Source organism: Schistocerca americana, chromosome 8 (genome assembly GCF_021461395.2).
Source record: "Schistocerca americana isolate TAMUIC-IGC-003095 chromosome 8, iqSchAmer2.1, whole genome shotgun sequence".
Classification (NCBI taxonomy): domain Eukaryota; kingdom Metazoa; phylum Arthropoda; class Insecta; order Orthoptera; family Acrididae; genus Schistocerca; species Schistocerca americana.
In genome coordinates, this window is record NC_060126.1 from 61,472,970 (window position 1) to 61,493,774 (window position 20,805).

The window sequence follows — 20,805 nt, forward strand, 5'->3', positions numbered from 1 at the left end:
GAGTAAGATAAGAGTTTGAGTGGTATAAACATTTTTAAGAGGGTCAAGATGATGTCAACCATGCTGGATTCCCTAGCACATCAATTACTGATGTCAGTGAAGAAGTAACAGAATGATGTAAGCGTACCTTTTGGCTTGTGCCAGCCAAATTTTTTGGTGTTTTGTATATGAAATGTGTAGCAGCAAAGGTTGTTCTGAAACCACTGACTCTTCACCAAAAATGGTGATATGCAGGTACTGCCAGGGAATTACTGAATGAAGTTGACAATTATCCAGTACTTCTGAAGAAGGTTGTAATGGGTAGGAAAACAGGGGTATAGGGGTATCACATTGAAATAAAGGCCCAATGTAGTATGTTGCTAGTAGGTATCAAGGTTGCAGGGAGTGAAAGGACCAAGCCCACAGAGGGTTCCCAACAGCAAGCTATATTTACCAGGCATCAAAACAACCAACACTGTTAATAGCACAGCAACACAGTGATATTACAACTTACAGTTTATTCAAATCATACTTAAAGTAAAGAATCCAGAAAACTTCTGCAAAGCAACAAGTGTAACATTTAAGGATACATATTTTAATTTAACACAAATGGCAGCGACTTCCTTCAATAAAAGAAGTTTTTCAAAAACTTGGAACTTATGCATTTGCTTTTGGTAAAACTTAGTTGCAAAATATAGCTCCTTTTTTAAGTGTGTTTTAAGAAAAGACTTTAGAGATGTTTTACTGGTTCAGTGCAAATACTTCAGACAAAATTATTTGACAGAGGACTAACAAACCTGGCGGCTCCAAAAGGATTTGAAATCTTTGAATAGTTTAAAACACCAAATACATTATTTGCAAGCTACATTTTTAAATTGGAAAAAGTTCTTTATAGGTAGAATACATGTATCACTTACAGTACTCCTCAAACTTAGCAGCCTTCCATGCCCGTAGACCCACATAGTTGTACTGGTCTTGTGAAAATGCATAAGGTGCAGTCGAGCAGACTCAGAAAACAAGAAGTCCATTCTATAACATACCAAACAAACTATTTCAGAAAATGGCCCATTTTACACCAACTGAGAAGCCAGCCAAATCGGGTATTAACATACAGCCTTGCAAACAGTCAATAAGCCCAAAATTCTTAAAGAAAATTGCAATATTTTATGCATGTAAGACATTTTTGTTGCAACTTTAACCATCAAATAATTGAAGTAAGAGGCTTATTGAAATACTCCAACAGTGTGCAAAGCAATAAAAAGCACAGTTCATTATAGGGTTAAGATAAAATTACGCCTTTAAAATTAAAACTAAAATGGCATTGCATAATTTAAGTTGCTTGCACAGAATTAAGCAGAGGTAACCAGTACGTAATAAAGTACTGCAAGGGCAACCGTTACCAGTAATTTGACTGACACACAACTAAGACTACACAAGCTGGTATTCAGTACAACATACATCAAACAACACAACAGACTTTACCACAGTCGCATTTATAGAATCTGCCAGGAACTGGGCTCTAAATAAACTGATATTACTTCAGAAAAACTGACCAGCCACAAGCTCTATACAGTTTGAACAATTTGCACAGCTTTTGTAAATTAGGCACAGTATATTATGCAATAGGCAGAGGTAGTACTTGTAAGCGAAACGGCACCTACATGGCAAGGAATTTCCACACTCAAAATGTGGCAGCACATTTGAGGTACCACAGATCAACATCAAAGTGGTAAAGGGCCACCCAACATTTAATCATAAGAGAACAATCCCTAATGAGAAAACAGCTTACCCAACATAATTAACACAGCTGAAGGTGGCAGCGGCAGACAGAGGTCTTGGCACACTGATAGGATGCAGATGATTGTATTGAGATCTCTGCACAGCTACACTGTCCTCCAGACGTAGCAAGGCCCCAGTTCTGCTGAAGTATCACGCACGTCGTCCACTCGTGAGTGTTGCTTCAGTACTCAGCCAAAACAATCTCCGGTCTCACACAGCCCACCACTGACCACAACATGACAAGTACTGCAACAATGATCACCGATAGGGATTTTGCCCTCTCTTGGTAACCAGCATAACTTCCTTCGTGTCTCACAGCTGCACTGACTCTCCTTCAAATCGTTCCATGTGCACGTAAATAGGCAATTGCAACCAATCACACTGCAGCAAAGTGTGGACACAAGAAAGAGCTGACACACTAACCACTCGAGAGATAAGTTATGCCTCACAGTTGATCCAATGGAAACTGCCAGGAGAGACAAGACCAAATAAATTCTAAAAGTTTGATCAAATATAAAGGTTTTTCCCACTGTTTTCTTTTATCGCGAGGTGATAATGCATCTCGAGTTCCTGCCTTATGTTTGTAGGTCAATAGGGAATACTACCTAGAAGTTAAAGAAAATCATCAGAACTGTGGCAAAACCATTTGCGAAAATTGCATCACAATAATACTCCCACTCGCACCTCAGTGCTTGTTCATCATTTTTTGGCAAAAACAAAATCAATATGTTGTTTTGGAAACTGAGTCATCAGACATGGCCTCCTGTAACTTCTTTCCAGTCTCAAGGCTGAAGAGAACCATGAAAGGACTTCAATCTGCCATCATTGATGAGAGGAAAACAGAATCACTGAAGGAGTTGAATACCATAATGAAAAGTGAACTCCAGAAGTGCTTCCAAGATTGGAAAAAGTACTGGCATCAGGATATTACATCTAAGGGTGACAAAGTTGATGTTGACAATTAATAAATAAAGGTTCTTTAAGAAAAACACACATTCCTGTTACTTTTTGATCACACCTCGTATGTATCAATTTTACTGTTGCTTTCATGCTGTAATTGATCGATTGTTGACAACAAACGTTGAAAAGCAATTAGTTGAGCATTTGTTTCAATATCTGTAACCTAAGTTACAACTTCCAGGTATTTTAGTGGCAATGGTGAGTGTCGCAGATGAGGTCAAACCTGAGGCACACTTAGCAGTATTTACCCTGAAGAAGATGGGGCTCGAGGTGATCCTCTTAACAGGCGACAACCGTCAGACAGCTGTTTCTATTGCAAGACAGGTGAGTCTGCCAAATCATTAAGATTTTTGTCCATGATGTGAGTACAAAAATTTGAGAGACAACAGATGATGTTAAAGGTACCTGTTGCACGACTACAAATTAATGATCAGTTGTTCTACATTGTAATTACTACACAAGCAAAAATATTTATCTACCTATTTTTCACAATTTTGAGTTTATGACTTATGTTTCAGGGTACTAGTCTATTTTGTAGTATTATTATTTGAAAGAGGTTACTCTTGTCATCTGGTGCACTTGAAAGCAAAAACATTTACGTGCTAATTCAAAACTATGCCAACATCTTAAATATACAACAAAGAAATTTAATACATCATGGCAGATCAGAACTGTGTGTCAGACTGAGACTCAGATCTGAAACATTTACCTTTTGCTGGTAAGTGCTCTACTGACTGAGCTATCCGAGCGTGACTCACAATGCGTCCTCACAGCTTTACCTTTGCCACTTCCTCATCTCCTACCTTCCGAATGTCATAGATGTTCTCCCACATATCCTTCAGGACTAACACTCTGGAAAGAAAGAATATTGTGGAGACATGGCTTAGCCACAGTATTGGGGGGGGAGTCTTTCCAGAATGAACTATCTCTTTGCAAAGGTGTGTGTTGGTTCGTAACTTCCTGGCACATGAAAACTCAACAGCCTTGACTCACTGTTGTTACTAAGATTACCCAATTGTCAAAACTGTGTAGTTAGGATTAGTTTAAGGTCATCCAGGGCCCATATTCAACTATATGTACTCAATAGTTTTTAAATTGAGAACTGACATATACTATGCCTTTTCAGTTTTGAACCATTATCCATCCAACATAATAAATGTTTTAATGTACCATTTCCTGGCTGTACTTGGGTGCTCTTCCTGTGGCTGTTGTACATACCACAGCAGGTACCAGGGAGAGGAGAATTTTTACTTAAAAGCTGGTAGCCAGTTAATAAGAAAACCTTGTTTCTAAGTGTAGTTTCATGAGTAGGACTAAAAACATGTGTTCACTAATGTTAACACCAAATGTGTGTGTGTAAACTAATTTCGTCCATATTATTTCAGTAAAACAATCATTGTAACATCTAACTAACTAATTAACCAACAAACTGACTAGGCAGGCTTAAAGTTCCTGTGATTTCTGATGATGGCTGATACTTTCTACTATGTGTTGGAAAGCAACTTCTGTATCCTACTGGCAAGCAACACATTACAGCAAGTGCTGGTAATGTTAATAGGAAATGGTAATGGAAGTGTCTACTGCTGTATCCTACACCCAGTCTGCCAGCAATACAGATAACTGCCGCAGGCTGCTGAAGCATGGTCCTACTGACACTGCGTTATCCAGGTATCAACAGTAACAATGTGGGCCTGACGATGCTGCTTCATCGAGGAACGTACGTGACAATCCAGGACAACAGCAGCAATCTGTTGTTGTCATCCACGCAGTGGCCAGAGGCAACTCCACGGCTAGTAGACACTGTATTCACTGCCGGAAGGAGGCGTGAGGATTGTGACACTACTCAAGTGCCAAATGACATCCTTGCAAGTAGGCCACACCGAATTCCTCCGCCACTACAGTATTTATGCCAATGTGTGGCCATAGCCAGTCAGTTCGATCTCGGCTCTGAACCAGCATGTGCAGTTTGACCTATGCCACCAAACCAGAACCATTACAGCCACTAACTCTGGACTGAGTTCCAGCCTGCAATCCAGGATCACTTTTGCTGTGCTGTCCTCCAGATCAGCTAACTGACCAATCATGAGCCTTTATGTCACTGATCTGTTGCTTCTGAGGACTCTGGCCTCTGAGACTCCCCCTCCTGAGTCGCCAGCCTTTGACTCGTCGACCATAGTCTCTGAGGACTCTGAGCTTCAGACTTGGTGTAGAACTATGATAGACATCAGTTCAGCCCATGGCCCATTTGCACATAGACATTGGACAGTGACACACAGTGATTGTACGGTGAATACCAGACAGCACTTCAACTTATGTCCTGTTCGCATGTTCGTAGGACTACAGTTCATAGTGATTGTGTTTCCATCACTGACACCTAACTGTCATTGAGTAGCTATCTGACAGTAGTAGTGCATACTATCTTCAGAAGTTTTGGTTGGGCTTTTCAGTGACTAACTCTACGGCAGCCTTTGTGGCTATTGCAGTGTCTGTATTTAGGCCATGTCTAACATAGCGTAAAGTGTCACTGGCTACTTGGGAGTTTGTTCTTTCTACATGACTGTGGTCTGGTCACTTCACCTCCATTCTCATCTTGAGGCCGATTAGCTGAAAGGCCTAAATGTTATATCAATGTTGTGGAGTGTCTCTAGAGCTCGCGATATTGGGTGTGCACTGGCAGCACTCGTTGGCTCAATGTGCCGGGCAGTGGGCCCTGCAGAGTGGAGTAGATGTTTCAAAGTGTAGTATTGAGTTAGTGATCCTTTGTGTTAAACCAAGTTACTTAATTTCATGTTTCTACAAAAAAATTTAAAAGCATATTGTAATAATATTGCAAAGGTGTGTTATGGCATAAAGCATGCTCTCATAAATGCTGAAGAGAACAGTAGTTTTAATTCACATCACTTGCAGCTATATTAACATTGTCACAAGTCTGAGAAAGTTTATTCAGCTTGCTTTTTATAAATACTGAGTCTCTTCATAATAAAATTGAAATAAAATTCTTGGACCATTATCTGCTTATACATTGCAGACAGACACTGAAGAAAATTGCTCTTTGTCTTGTTGTCTCTAAGTGGAAAGACAAAGGTAAAAACTCCCAGGATTTTGTCATCACTTGTATTACTGACAAACAGTATGGGCAGATCTTAAGTGCTGCAGGAACAGACTTGTACGGTCTGCCTGAAAACTAATCATAATTTATCGCAAGCCCTTTCACACACTAAAATGTGCTTTATCATCAACTTGGACCTGGGCAGAACAAAATTTTGAGACACAATCCACAGGACTATGGCAAGCAGCAAAACATTGTGACAGATGGTTTGGAAAATCTTGATGTCTACTGAGTTACTTGTGGAAGCTGGGAGCCACACTCTGCAATATTTGACAGGAAATAGTGAGCACGCTGGCATATATGAATGGGTGAAACCTTAAAGCATACGTGAAAACTTTACCCAAATGATTTGAACCATGGTAAATGAACATGCTGTAAAGGCAAACTGTGGCTGAAGTTAAAACTGGTGCCATTAACAGACTTTTGACAGTCAATTTATACTCGTCTTTGTTACAGATTACAATATGATGACATTTTTATAATCCAAGTAATTTCACAAGAAGTTTCTTGCTACATATTTCTTGACGTCTTAACCAAAAAAATTGCAAAAATTCCTTGCACTCTCTTCTCACTTCAAGTGTGAAGTGTTTACTAAGTGTTTTAACAATGGACGATGACCGAGCGAGGTTAGTGGTTAGCACACTGGACTCACATTCGGGAGGATGACGGTTTGATCCCACGTCCAGCCATTCTGATTTAGGTTTTCTGTAATTTCCCTAAATCGCTCAAGGCAAATGCCGAGATGGTTCCTTTGAAAGGGCATGGCTGACTTCCTTCCCCATCCTTCCTTAAGCTGATGAGACCGATGACCTCGCTGTTTGGTCTTCTCCCCCAAACAACCCAACCCAACTGGACCATGAGAATTTGAACATTAATTAGTATGTTCATTCTTCCACTAAATAAGACTTTCACAAATCTGGATCCTTTTTAGAAAAAGGCATGAGTTAAATGAGGATAACAGTACTATGCTTTTTATTGACTGACTTTATTAATGGCTACATTTGTTGAATAATGAAACAAAATTTACAGAGATATAATAAAAATTTGAAAATTACCAGTGCAAAACAAAAAGGCAATACAGGTATTCAAGAATGAACTACAAATATGAAACCTATATATGTGCTGATCTGTATATTAGTTGTGTGTAGTGTATTCACCAATACTACACAACACTGGCAGCTAAGTTACAAATTCCACCATCATAGAATGGGCTTGTAACCTGAAACATAGGTCAAGTAAAATTTTAAAAAAATTGTGAAACATAGCCAAAAAGACTGTTTTCTTGTCTAAAAGTTGTAGTTTTATTTGTCCATTTAAATGTAATTTTATTTGTTGCTACAACTGTTCATGAGGAAGTTAATGATCTTGACTGAAACTTTCATTTATGTGGGATACACATCGAACAGATTAAAACTCATGGACTTGGACACAGATAAATTTAAATTTATTAATAATGCTCAGATTTAGTGTGTTCCTACATTAAAGGAAATTAATGATGACAGTAGAAAGTTTGTTATAAATAATTAATAGTTTATTTTTTATCATTTTGCATTTTGAATGAAGTGTTGTCTAATCAGGACTTTACATATTTCACAAACTATTTTATACTCCGGGCAACCACAACTGTTGAAAGGCATTATGTTAGGAAGAACTCCGCTTACAGCTGGTAAAATTGTTGTTTATTAAAACATGACCAGTTTCACAGTTTTAAAGCTCAGCATCAGGTGAACAATGTTAAAAGATCGTAGGCATATGCATCACTCCTAGTCTCAATAGTAAATTTTGACTAGGAGTGATAGGTATGCCTGTGGTCTTCTAACATTGTTCACCTGATGATGCGGCTTTAGCTGCGAAACTAGTCATGTTTTAATGAACAACAAATTTACCAGCTGTAAGCGGAGTTCTTCCTAATATCATACTTTAGATACTTTATTCATGTGCTTCTTTATATGCAAAAGCAAATCTTGAATTCCAGGTGGGAATCGGAAGAGTCTTTGCAGAAGTACTGCCATCACACAAAGTGGCAAAGATCCAGCGCTTGCAAGAGAGTGGCGCACGTGTTGCCATGGTGGGTGACGGTGTCAATGACTCCCCAGCACTCGCTCAGTCGGATGTCGGCATTGCCATTGCCTCAGGGACAGATGTAGCTGTTGCAGCAGCAGATGTTGTTTTGATGAGGGTAAGACTCATTGACATTTAGACTCCACAAAGATGTTTTGGTGTCCAATCCATCAGTAAATAAACATAGAGCTAACTTAAAAGTTAATAAGTAAACAGAAAAATGTTCTCATTATTTTTGGTTTGTTTTTGTTTATCTTCCCTTCTTAAGGAAACAAAGGAATGAGTGAGAATTGATGCTCTCTTGGAAAAAGAAAAATGTTTGACAGTGACTTTTCTTTGTGGGATGTGTGGGAGGACAGATTACAAAGTTTGTCTGTTGCCTAGTTTTACATGTGATTTAGAAATGATCAACAGTATCTGAATACTCAGATCATTACATATATGTTGTGATGTTCCCACTGTTAGAAAGTCTACTGATATTCCTGGTGCTTGACTCGTGTGACTAGTGAAACTGGTAGCAGACAGTGAGTGGTATCCAGAGTGCGTGCAAGCCATGTGAGACAAATTGTTGCTTATGAATGCCTGTTGTTCATAGTAATCATTGTCTTACATTATTCTGCTTATCAAGTAGTAGTTTATAGGACAAGTTCATACATCTCTATCTTCAGTAATTTTACTATTACACATTTTTGTAAGTCCATTGTGGTACCTTTAAGAAATGACTATTCCACTGGACAGAACACACACATCTCAAAATTCCTTTTATTTGTAATAAGATTTACATTTTAAATCTATTACACTATGTATTCTTGATGTTGGCATTGATCTTTTACTAGAAAGTTAACTCTGTTTTCCATGCAGTCTGTTCAGTGTATGCATTAATGTGCATACTCATTTGTATGTGCTGCTGTGCTCAGTTTAACTGAAAAGTGACAAAACAACATGACCAAAGACAATGCAATATCCACTGCTAAAATACTAACAGTATTGCTTCCAAATTGTGTTACACTAAATGTGACTATTTGTATTATTTCTTGGGAACAAAACAATGAATTATATTCTCTAAAATTTTCAGAACGACTTGCTCGATGTGATCGGGTGCCTCGATCTGTCACGAAGAACAGTTCGCAGGATACGACTCAATTTTGTATTCGCCAGTATGTACAATCTCTTGGGGATTCCTATAGCTGCTGGTGTATTCAGCCCATTTGGCTTCAGCCTGCAGGTATGTATGCAGTAGAAAATAAATTCTGTTTTCTCAGGATGTGGTACTGAATTAAAACAGTTAAAAGAGAGACAGAGTGCTAATCAGTAATATATTAGTTACAAGAGAACACAGTTCCTTGCCATATTCACTGCCAGGCCATTAGGTCATACCCTTCCACTACAAATTAGTTTCGTAAGAGTTCATAGGATTTCCTGCAATGCGGGCTAAGATATGTCTCTTTCTCTTAGTGTAGCACGTCAAGTGTCATGTACGTGTATATTATGTTGTGTGGATAACTACAATTTGTGCTCATTTAGTGGAGTGGTGCATTTGTGTTGTAGATGATTATAGAAATGAAGGCAAGTAAGAGTGTGACCCAGTCTATCCTTGAGCTGTTGTAATCAGTTGGTGACTTGCTGCTTCTTCTTCTTCTTCTTCTTCTTCTTCTTCTTCTTGTATGATTTGCATACACCTCTTGTCACTCAGCACCATCCAGATCTTGAATGTCTTAATCAGCTACTTCAACAGGGCTATAACTGTGTAAAATCATGCCCTGAAATGAGGTCTGTCCTGTATGAGATTTTGCCCACCACACACAGAATATCCTTTTGTCATCCTCTAAATCTGCGCATTACCTTTGTCAGACAGTATGTACCCATTTCGTACCCTAGGGCTCCTACCCCTGTGACTGCCCCCCACTATAAGACTTGCCCCATACACTCTCCTGCCACCACTTATACCAGTCCTGTAACTGGGAAAATATATGCTAGGGTGGGAGAGCAATCTGTGAAATGATGCATGTTGTTCAAATGGTTCAAATGGCTCTGAGCACTATGGGACTCAACATCTGTGGTCATCAGTCCCCTAGAACTTAAAACTACTTAAACCTAACTAACCTAAGGACATCACACACATCCATGCCCGGGGCAGGATTCGAACCTGCGACCGTAGCGGTCACGCCGCTCCAGACTGACGCGCCTAGAACCGCACGGCCACACCGGCCGGCGATGCATGTTGTGTACCAGCTTTTGGGTACACAACGTTTGGCCTTCTACATTGGCACGACCATCGCCATATTATCCAATTAGATGAATTGGCATAGGCAGAGGGTGTATGCTGACAACAGACAATATCCTGTTGCAGAATGTACTCTACAACATGTTCTTCTTTCTCACCTCCCACCAGCCCTTAAGTTATGTTAGTTTATTCAGCCTCAGCATTTATTCCCAGTAGCTATTCCTTTCTTCACTGTCTTTTGGTTTTCTATAGCTACACCTCACCAGTCCTCTTCCTTCATCCCTGCTCCTCCCCCTTCAATCCTTCTGCCAGGAGGAGGAGCCACTGCCTCCTAAAGCTTGTAAATTTCGGTACCTTTATTTATCTCTCCCATTACATTATATTGACACCAAATCTGGCAGACAACTTCTCATACTTGATTCATTTTGTCCTTTCTAGGTCTTCTGAAGTGATTATACTGTTACATACATAAATGAATAGGAAGACTGGACATTTTCCTACACTGTCTACAAAGACACCTGGATTTGAATTTGCGGGGTACAATTCAGTCGGTGTTAGGGTTGCATTCAACTTGGCATACAGCTGTTGACCAGCTCGATGCAGCTCATATATGGTTTTCTAAGTTTCATGAATCATCACCAGATTTCAATGTCTGGAGCATGTCACGTGTCTTCTCGACTATATGTTTATCACTATCTTTTTCTACATCTTTCACATTGTTTAAGACTTTGACAAGTTAGTCAACTATTCTGTGAATATTTGTGTGTCAACCTCACCACTGAAAAATGCAGTGGTGATATCCAGTTATGGGACATGAAAGTCAAATTTGACTGACAAAGACATGAATTATTTGATCCTCAGACTGGAGGGAATGTTTCCATAAAGTGAGCTCCAGGCCATTGGTTGTATCCTCGTTCAACTATTCTTGCTTTTCTCCTCAGCCAGAATCCGTCGCTTCTGTATTTGTTCATAGAAACAATCAAACAGTCCATTGACCTTTCATTTGTTGGCCTGTCTACAATGTCTCAGGTATCATTTATCACCAGTGATCTGATTTCATCACGTATGGCCTCAAACCACTCTGTCATCTGGCACTGACTTTTGTTACATTTGAAATGACATTAGTATCATGAATTTAAACACTGATGTATCTACACCTGACACAGATGGTTGAGCAGGTGTGAAACTTTAAGAATTAGTGTCTTCATTGCATGATAAGTTACCTTTGGGATTGAATTCTTGGCTTGTAATGATCTGAAGTCCATCTTCTTCAAAGCCACAGAATGTTTTGTATCTGGCAATGTCTCTGGCTAATTGTTTATATCACTATTGAAATCTCCTCATACGGAATTCATGTTGATGCCTGCTGTTTGCTGATGATCTGGTTCATCTTCACAGAAGTCTACCCAAATTTGTTTGGGCTCAAAATTGTCTTGATCAAGGAACTTCACATCTTTTAACATATGACTCCTGTGATCTCTTGGTACCCATACAAGATTGGGTTTCAAACAGTTGGCATAGCCTTCAAGATTGTGCTTTCATTTGGCAATTTTTCCAGGATGACAACATTTTGACCAAATGTATAAAGGAAAGTGGGATAGGTCAGGTTTTCTTTTCAGCCACTTCTCATATGGGCTTCAATCAACTGACTTGAGTAGCATGTAATGAGACACATCAGTTAACAAACTGTCCTTTAATTCAGCAATGGCATTCTGTTGCTGTGCATATGGAACTATTGGATCTTGATATATTCCTGCCACTCAGAGGATGGAGTCCATTCTTTCATTGCAGCACCCCCTTACTATTTTCTGATTGAAAGTATTTAATTTTCTGTCCAGTCTGATTTTCAGGTGGCTTTTGAATTCAGCAAATTTGTCTATAAATTCTTCTTTATGTTGAAGGAAATTTTGGGCCTGACACGATCTGCTATGGCAGTCTATAAAGGTCACAAAAACTTCCGGACCACCTTGAGATGTTTCTGTCATTGGACCACAAATATCACAGTAAATCAACTCCAAAGGTTCACCTGAGTTCCCTTGTCATTTAGTGAAGGGAGGGGACATCCAAGTCTCCTCGGACATTCTTTGTAAATACCTATACTATCACAGTTTTCTTCCACAAAATAATTGATAGTACATGTTACATCCTTTTCCTCCCTGATACCATAATTTCTGACCATTTCCCACCTGGGTGGCCTTGGAGACCATTTCCAAGTGTCCTTTTTAGTTGCCATCAGTCTTCTCATTGAGATTTAACTGTCCATATGTCTGATATCAGGTGTTAAGAAGCTTCTAATAATAGTTGTGAAGAATTTTTTTTCCCTTTCTAATCTGTTGATCTCATAAAATACTGATAATGTTGCAGTAGTGAACTTTCCATCATTTATTCTTTAATTAATTTTCTTTTCTTGTTTATCATCTTGTATGATTTTTACTCCTAGATATTTGTACTTACCAGTCTATGCAACCATTCCCATCCCTTCTTTCAGTGTCAGATCTTGATTTTTTTGTACTGTTACCACATATTTTGTTTCACTCATGTTGGCCTGAAGTCCCCATTTTTATACTCCATTAATTTTTTTGAGATATATTCAATGTGTTCTTCCTTTTACGCTAAAAGTAGCCATTATCAGCAAATTATAGTAAATGTGTGTACTGTCATTTATTGGGATTCCCATGTTCTTATATTATTTTTTCCAACTTTCCAAAGTGTCCTCTGTATACATTTTACGAAAGAATGATGATGGGTACTTTAAATTCAAGTGAGAGAAAGTTGTTTTTTTTTTTTTTTTTTTTTTTTATTCTTGCTGTAGAATTTTTATACAGCATTTTAAGAACCAGTATTAAGTGAAGAATCTAGGACTCTACTTGTACAGTGATGACAAGGAACCCTGCTCTTGCCCAAATTCACACTTCTCCCCTCTACACCACGCTGTCTGAGTGAAAATGGGGAGAAGAGAGGGAAAGTGCAAAAACATCACTAGTGGCATGTGGCTTTGTGCCATCTTTAATTTTTCTCAACAACATAGATTACTAACAAAATTAATTTTTAATATTATTTAATTATTTTTGTTGTGATAAAGAGATAAAATTTATATTTATCACAAACTGTTGACATACAGCATACAGTTTCACAAATTATCACTCAGGTTGCCACATATTAGCGATTTATTTTGTTTCATAACCGAGAAAAGTCTTTGCCACACACATGTTCATTGAAACATTGATATCATGTTTGCAACCTGATTGTGGAGGTGTGGAAGCTCTTCCTGAGGAAAATGATGTAGAACTCTAGGACAGTTTAATGTAAGAGAACTTGTCTTTCAAATGGGAATTATGTTGCTGATTGACCAGTTCCATCTGCAGACACACATGCGTGTTTCAAATGAAGTGACAAATGGTCTTGAAAATACTCAACATGTGTAAGATTGAGGACTGTACCAAAAAGCTATTCCTGTAATCCTTGTAGTGGCACAACAGATTATTCAAAATTTGCATTATCTTTCATGCCAGTGAGCTTAGCAAAATCAACAGTGCTCATTTTCAGAAGTTTCCCTTCCGCAGTGTGATTTTCTTTTTAAAAGCATCTGCTTTCTCCATGAGATCAGAAATAAGTAACTTCTCCTCTCTTTGCAGTGTCTTACTGTGGTCAGTCTGCAGTCAATTCTACATAAAATACAAGGTCTACAATCCATTCCAGATCTTCTAATTCTCACTGTTGGTTTCCTTTTCCCTTCATAATAGCAGGTCTTAAATGAAAAACTCAGTCCAGGCATGTCCTTTCACTTAACAAATGTGATTTGCAGTAGCATACATTGTCACTTTAAACTTTGTTTAGTTTCATCAAACACTGTTGTGACTTGCAATTTAATAATATGTGCAACTCCACAAAATTTACTATTTGTACCATCAATTCCATCATGTGTTCCATGCCTGGAATTTAACCCAAAGTTCTTCTTGATGTACAGAACAATGAATTCTGTACAAATTGTTTGTCATTTGCTATAATTTTTAACCCTCTCATTGTGAACTAAATCTCTAAATTCTTTCTGCATAAAGCTGTTTTCTAGCAAGTTTGCAATGCCCATTGATAATGTGACTACGTAATACATATTGAAGAGTTCCGTCCTTCTCCTCCAACTCCCAATCATTTTTAACGGACTGCAATCACAGATTGCTAGACTGCATCTTTTTGTGCAAACAACCACTGGACCTTTGTAGATCCTTTATACCTTGAACAAATAGTGAAAAATAAACAACACGTACACCCTGATTCTACTGAACTGAAGAAAGCAGTGCTGACCAGAAGAAGCTGCACCAAATGCTGGATGAAAATCTTGCATCACAATGCAAAATGAAATGTTGTGCTACACCAAGGAAGACTGCGCAGATCTGAGACGGGCCACCAAGTGGGGCTGAGACAGACCAAGCCTCATACCACGCATGGACAGCACTTGTGCACACATGAAGTTTTGCATGCCTCGGCTGACCCTGCACTAGTGTCCTCTTTGTAACATCCCCTTAGGTACCATTAAAGACAAATACTAGGGCTATCCACAAAGTACATTATGTTTTGGAATTAAAAATAAATAAAGTATTGGAAAATTTTTTGATTATATACAGATGAAAGCCACACTTCAATACTACTTTTCTACATAGTTGCCATTTAAATTAAGGCACTTATCATAATGATGGATGAGCTCGGAAATTCCTTCGTCATAAAATTCGGCTGCCTGCGCCTTCAACCACGTGGTTACCTCTTCTTGAAGCTGTGCGTTGTCATCAAAACGCTGCACAGCCAATCACTTCTTCATTGCTGGGAATAAGTGGAAGTCGCTCGGTGCCAGGTCGGGACTGTACGGCGGATGAGGAAACAACTCCCACTTAAAAGATTTGAGAACTTCACGAGTGGCATTTGCCGTGTGGGCCCGGGCGTTGTCGTGAATCAGCAAGATCTTTGAGCCCAACTTTCCCCTGCACTTGTTTTGTATTGCTCTTCTCAGGTTGTGCAGAGTTTGGCAATACCTTTGAGAGTTTATTGTAGTGCCTCTTTCCAGGAAATCCACAAAAATCGTATTTCTACCGGGTTACTGATTAACCACGTGGTTGAAGGCGCAGGCGGCCGAATTTTACGCCGAAGGAATTTCCAAGCTCGTCCATCGCTAGTGCCTTAATTTAAATGGTAACTATGTAGAAAAGTAGTATTTAAATGTGGCTTTCATCTGTATATAATAAAAGAAATTTCCAATACTTTATTTATTTTTAATTCCAAAACGTAATGTACTTTGTCGATAGCCCTCGTACATTAACAGTACAGTGCACATAGAGCATTGGAGCAGTCATTTTACAAGTTGACAGGGAAGGGGGACAGGGAGGAGGAGGAGGAGGAGGAGGAGGAGGAGTGATGCAGTGGGAAGCAAGCACTTCGCAGTGGTTTGCAGAGTATGGATGTAGGTGTAGTTTATGGCTAACAGTTTAAGTCTTACACTGTAATGAAAAGGATAGTCGCTACTCACCATATAGCAGAGATGCTGAGTCGCAGAAAAGCACACCAAAAAGGCTGTCGGAAAATTAACTTTTGGCCAACAAGGCCTTTGTCAAAAACACACACACACACACAAGTGTATGTATGTATGTATTCCCCTGCATTTATTGTCTGTTGCAGCCATGGATGGCCTCTGCTGCGATGGCACTAAGTTCCGTCTCTGTCGTCGCTTCCTCGCTGCTGCTAAAGCGGTAAGTGTTGCATCTTTAGTTCGTAATATAACGGAGCCTGATTGCTTGTAGTTCATTGCCTATAATAATTTAATGTGTCCCTTCTGGAATGGTAATCACGTGCAAACTTTTGTCGTAAAACTAATTGGAGAAGAGCCTTTATGCAACTGGAAGACAAAATGTAAGATGTAAGCAAACCTCTATTTGTGCCATAAAAATGCCAAGTAGTGTGTTCAGCTGTAAGTGACGACTGTGATGCTTGATTTGAACTTCATTTATTTTGTAAATCTGTTCTTGTCAATAACATTGTTACACCTGTTTTGAGCATTGTCTTTCAGTATGACAGTGTATACATGTTCTTCGTTTTACAGAAAATTACTTAAGATTTTTCATGTGAGTTGGCAGCTTGCATCAGAGGGTTCACAACTTTTAGCCCATAAAGGTACCAGTTGAACTGTTGCAAACCAAACCAATATCACATAATATTTTTAAAATTGGGGTTTTGATATGTAGTTTGGAATTCCTCCTCTTCAGGTGCATAATACATGTCTTCCAACTAGATTGTTACAGTTGTAATCAGGTGCTGACTGTGAATATGTACCTTCAATTGCAGAAAACTGTGTCATGACCAACATCAGTGATCTTCATATCTCTGCATAAACCTGCTTGTAAATAATTCTGGCAATGTGCTCCAATTACTTTAAAAAGAAAACCAGATGATCTTCCTGATAATACTATGTAACTAATAAATATGAGACAGAGTTGCTGACCAGCTGGATACACATAAAAGAGGAGGTGGGATGTTATCCTAGCCCTTGGAGCCATTAGTTCCTTTGTCAGGTAGGAGAGAGGGGCAAAGTTTGGAGGGTCAAAACTGACCTCATCTTTGCAACAGGAGGGTCCCTCCCACTCTATCCCTCTCTCCTCCTCAAGGAAGGAAGGAACTAACAACTACAGACACTAGGATAATGATGTGAATTTTACTTTCATGTGTGGTTGTTGGCAGTACTAAAGATTTTGGCTCCTGAAAGTAAATACTAGCCAGCAATTCTATTTTTATTGGCTTTCCAGATGGAAATTTACTCTGATACTGAAAACAAGGTACGTAAGGTCTTGTTGATAGAGATACATTGTCACATTTCCAATACATGTCTGTAACAAAGAGTGGCAGTTGTGGCCATCCAGATGAATTTATCATGGAGGAAGGGAGGGGGGGGGGGGCTTGTGAGGGGAGGGGAAGCCAAGAGTCTAAAATTACTATTTTTTATATAAATGAGTTGATATGCTTTAGACATGTCATGCCACAAGGGCTAAACTTTATGGATGCCACGAAAAACATTATATCCAAGAGAATTGGTGTTACCCTATCACTTCTAGAAGTGTATCAGAATTCTGCAATGGATGAAAGCTTTGCACTCCAGACTCTGGAGGTGTGTTGTAGTGGGGGTAGACAAGTGTGTGCTCTTGGCCCAACCCTTTGCGGCGTACACCTGTGGTGGTAACGTAATTGTCTTAAACTTTGTGTGTGTGTGTGTGTGTGTGTGTGTGTGGGGGGGGGGGGGGGGGGTTGGTACTGAGCTAATCTTAAAATTGGCTTATCCAGTTTAAGGTGGAGTGCATAACTTGGTGCAATTGGCATTTTTGATATTCATAAGTAAAAGAAGTGAGAAGTAAACAATTGAAAATTAGTGCTCAAATGGGACCAAGTCCCAGACCTTCAGTTAAGAATGTACTGGCTGAACTATCGGTTTCAAACACACTATAACATAAGCATGTAGTATTTTATTACTGAGTGAATCTACACCTTTTGCAAAACTCCAAATGAGAATGAAATTGGCAGGTACTAACTTATGAACTATGAAGAGGCGGGAATTCCTTTCAAATTCACAATGAAATTGCTACTTGAAGATATAATAAGGCACTTCTTTACGTTGTCAGCTAGAAGGGCTACTGCCAATTATATTAGAACAGCAATACTTTTCTAAGGTGACAACTACTGATTTACATGTGACTAAGCTGCCTTTGTTATGACATAATGAGCACTAAGCAGTCATTAGCTGGAGGAGGGAGGGGGGGGGGGGGAGAAGGGGGAGAATGTCGGTGAGAAAAAGTTTTGGAAAGGTGTGAAATTATGTGTAAAGTTTGTTGGAAGTTGCTAAGTGATATCATTCTCAAATATTGGATGAGTGTGGTCTGGGTATCTGCACAATCTAAGGACATATACACAACCTGCAACTATAATAATTGTCTTATTGTGTTGGACCTTTCATATGAGATTATACCACTTACTGTGTACATTATAACCACATTTTAAATTTTTAAATTCAGCCAGTATGTCTTGAAAATCAAATTTTTGTTGCTCTTGGAATCTGTCAGAAGGCAACCTGCAACTGGGTTTGGGTTCTGTGTCCCAGGATAGTCGCTTAGTTACATAGAATATTATCGCAGGGGGGGGGGGGGGGTTGTGATCATGACACCCCCCCCCCCCCCCCATGCACCATCCACCATCCACACCCACCCTCGCCCAACTGGACATCTTTGAATTGGCACCTGTCTCATGGTACAGTCAAGAGTTCTATCAGTTAGATTGTCTTAGCCACTTGCAGAGTTAAAGGAACCTGAGGTGTGATCAAAAAGTATAGGAATTTTTGTTTTTCGTAAAGTATCTGTTTTTCTTCATCATCAACAACTTTGTCCCTTCAAAGTAATCCCCCTCAGATGTAATACACTTGTGCCAGCACTTTTTTTCCAACCTTGGAAGCACTTCTGGAACTCACTTTTCATTATGGTGTCCAGTTCCTTCAGCAGTCTTGTTTTCATCTGATCAGTGGTGGGTAAACGAAGACCTCTCTCAGTTCTCTTCAACCTCAGGAATAGAAAGAAATCCATGGGGCCGTGTATGGCTAATACGGTGGCCGAGGCAACGTAACGGTTTTATGTTTCGCCAAACAATCATGACAAGCATTGAGGTGTGAGGAGGAGCACTATCTTGATGCAATTTGCACGAGTGCGTTTGCCACAATTCTGGTCGTTTCCTTCGGATTACATCACGCAAAAGATTAGTAACTTCCAGGTAATGACCGCACGACATTGAGAGAGGAATCGTGATACACGGCCCCATTGTAGTCTAAGAAAACAGTCAGAAGAAACTTCACATGTGATCTAGCTTGTCGAATTTTTTTCCGTCTTGGCTCTACAGGCAATTTCCTTTGTCACGATTGGGTCTTGGTTTGGACGTCACACCCGTATACCCATGTTTCGTCACCTGTTGTAACCTTCTGTAGAAGTTCTGTGTCGTTGTCGACTTCATTTAGCAATTTCTGAGCCGTGTCTACGCAACGCCGTTTTTGTTCGAAATCAAAGAACTTTGGAACAAACTGTACTGCTTCGCGTTTCATGTCCAAAATACCCGAAATATAGCTTTGGCATTAGCTGACATCATCGGCAACCTCTCTAATAGTGATTTGGCGATTTGTCAGAACCATTTCCTCTACGCCTTCCATACTGTCGTCAGTAATTGATGTGCCAGGGCGTCCAATCCGGTCATCGACTTCAACGTCTTCTCGACCCTCTTCCAAAGGTTTAGACCACTGGTAGACTCTTTTCTTAATCATAGTAGATAGCCCAAAAGCTACAGCAAACATTTCTAACGCGGTGCTGCACTTTATTCATTTTCAAGCAAAATTTAATGGACATTCTTTGATCCATGTCTGTCGAAAGTAAAAATTCGCCGAGCACTCGAAAACTCGTAGAACCTTCTCGACTGTCAACAGTAAACTAACGATTCAAAACATCTGGAAATGGAAACGTGGATCAGGAACACGTGTTATCAACGAGATAACGACAACTGAAAATGCGATGTATAAAGCCCGCGAAACTAATAAATTCTCGATACTTTTGATCACACCTCGTACTGGCAGTATTTTGTTTGCCCTTACGGTACAGTGTGGAATGCGTTACGGAAATTTATTGACAAAAATAGAATGTGCTTTGTAAATGTTAGTACAGGCCTTGCGTCAGGTGGTTTGGCTGTGTAAATCCCGGACCTGGACGCGAGAGTTACTTATCCTGTGGGAGCGCGGTTGACACCGTGCGACCGTCTCCCTCCAGTGTGTGTGTGTGTGTGTGTGTGTGTGTGTGTCGGCCAGATCCGGCTGTGATGAGCAGAGCCAGCTTGGTGGCTGGCGTTGCCGCCGTGTCCTCTGATTGCTAAGTGTTCATGTCGTCACAAGAAAGGCAGCTGAAGCTCCCTTTAGACGGTCACACAGTGTTTCCTGAGGCACAACAACACTGAACGTACAAGTGTGAGATAGAGAGGTTGCGCAATAATACTGAGAACACGAAAAACATCTGAATTATTTTACGCTGACTGGAAATACTGTGCCGCATGTGGGCAGTATTGACAATATCCTTGCCACTATCTCGAGTGCTGCAGACTGGATATCATTGTGTTCACTGTTGTTTTGTTGTGGTGCTGAAAATGAGTTCAAAACAAGACGAAAGAGCGTTATGGTAGGACAGTGGCGGATACAGAAAAACCTCGTGGAGGGGGCGCTAAAGATACCTTGAGCTGCCTTTGCTTTTACCGTAATAAAAAAAAAATCAAGTCACATGCAAAGTTTAAGAAGGTTTTATTTAAACTGATTGTACGCATATACAAGACAATGCCATCTTATGATATTTAAAAAGTTACAATTGCTGTTCTCTTCCTTAAATGATGAATTCTATGTGCCTATTCTTCCTGGCAAGTTGGTTAATTACATCGTCAATTGGACAATCAATGTCAGGGTGAGTGTTCAACAAAGCTAAGCCATTAAGTCGATCCTCCTCCGTTGTCGACTTCCGCCATGTCTTCGTACTCCGCAATGCTCAAAAACTTCCTTCTACTGTAGCAATAGATGCGGGTAGACAAGCAAATATTTTGTACCGTGTGTGCACAGTAGGATAGTTAGATCTAGGACAAACAAACAACGCCTGCA

At 39.7% G+C, this 20,805-nt stretch overlaps 1 protein-coding gene across 4 annotated transcripts in view; it reads left to right on the forward strand.

Moving 5' to 3' along the window:
* LOC124544681 (copper-transporting ATPase 1) overlaps positions 1-20,805 on the forward strand; it is a 528,466-nt gene that overhangs the window by 313,372 nt on the left and 194,289 nt on the right. For all 4 annotated transcript variants that reach the window (XM_047123307.1, XM_047123306.1, XM_047123310.1 and 1 more), the window contains 4 exons: positions 2,900-3,042; positions 7,803-8,006; positions 8,964-9,113; positions 15,777-15,847. In XM_047123307.1, the coding sequence (XP_046979263.1) occupies positions 2,900-3,042; positions 7,803-8,006; positions 8,964-9,113; positions 15,777-15,847 (568 nt within the window). The remainder of the gene's footprint in view (positions 1-2,899; positions 3,043-7,802; positions 8,007-8,963; positions 9,114-15,776; positions 15,848-20,805) is intronic.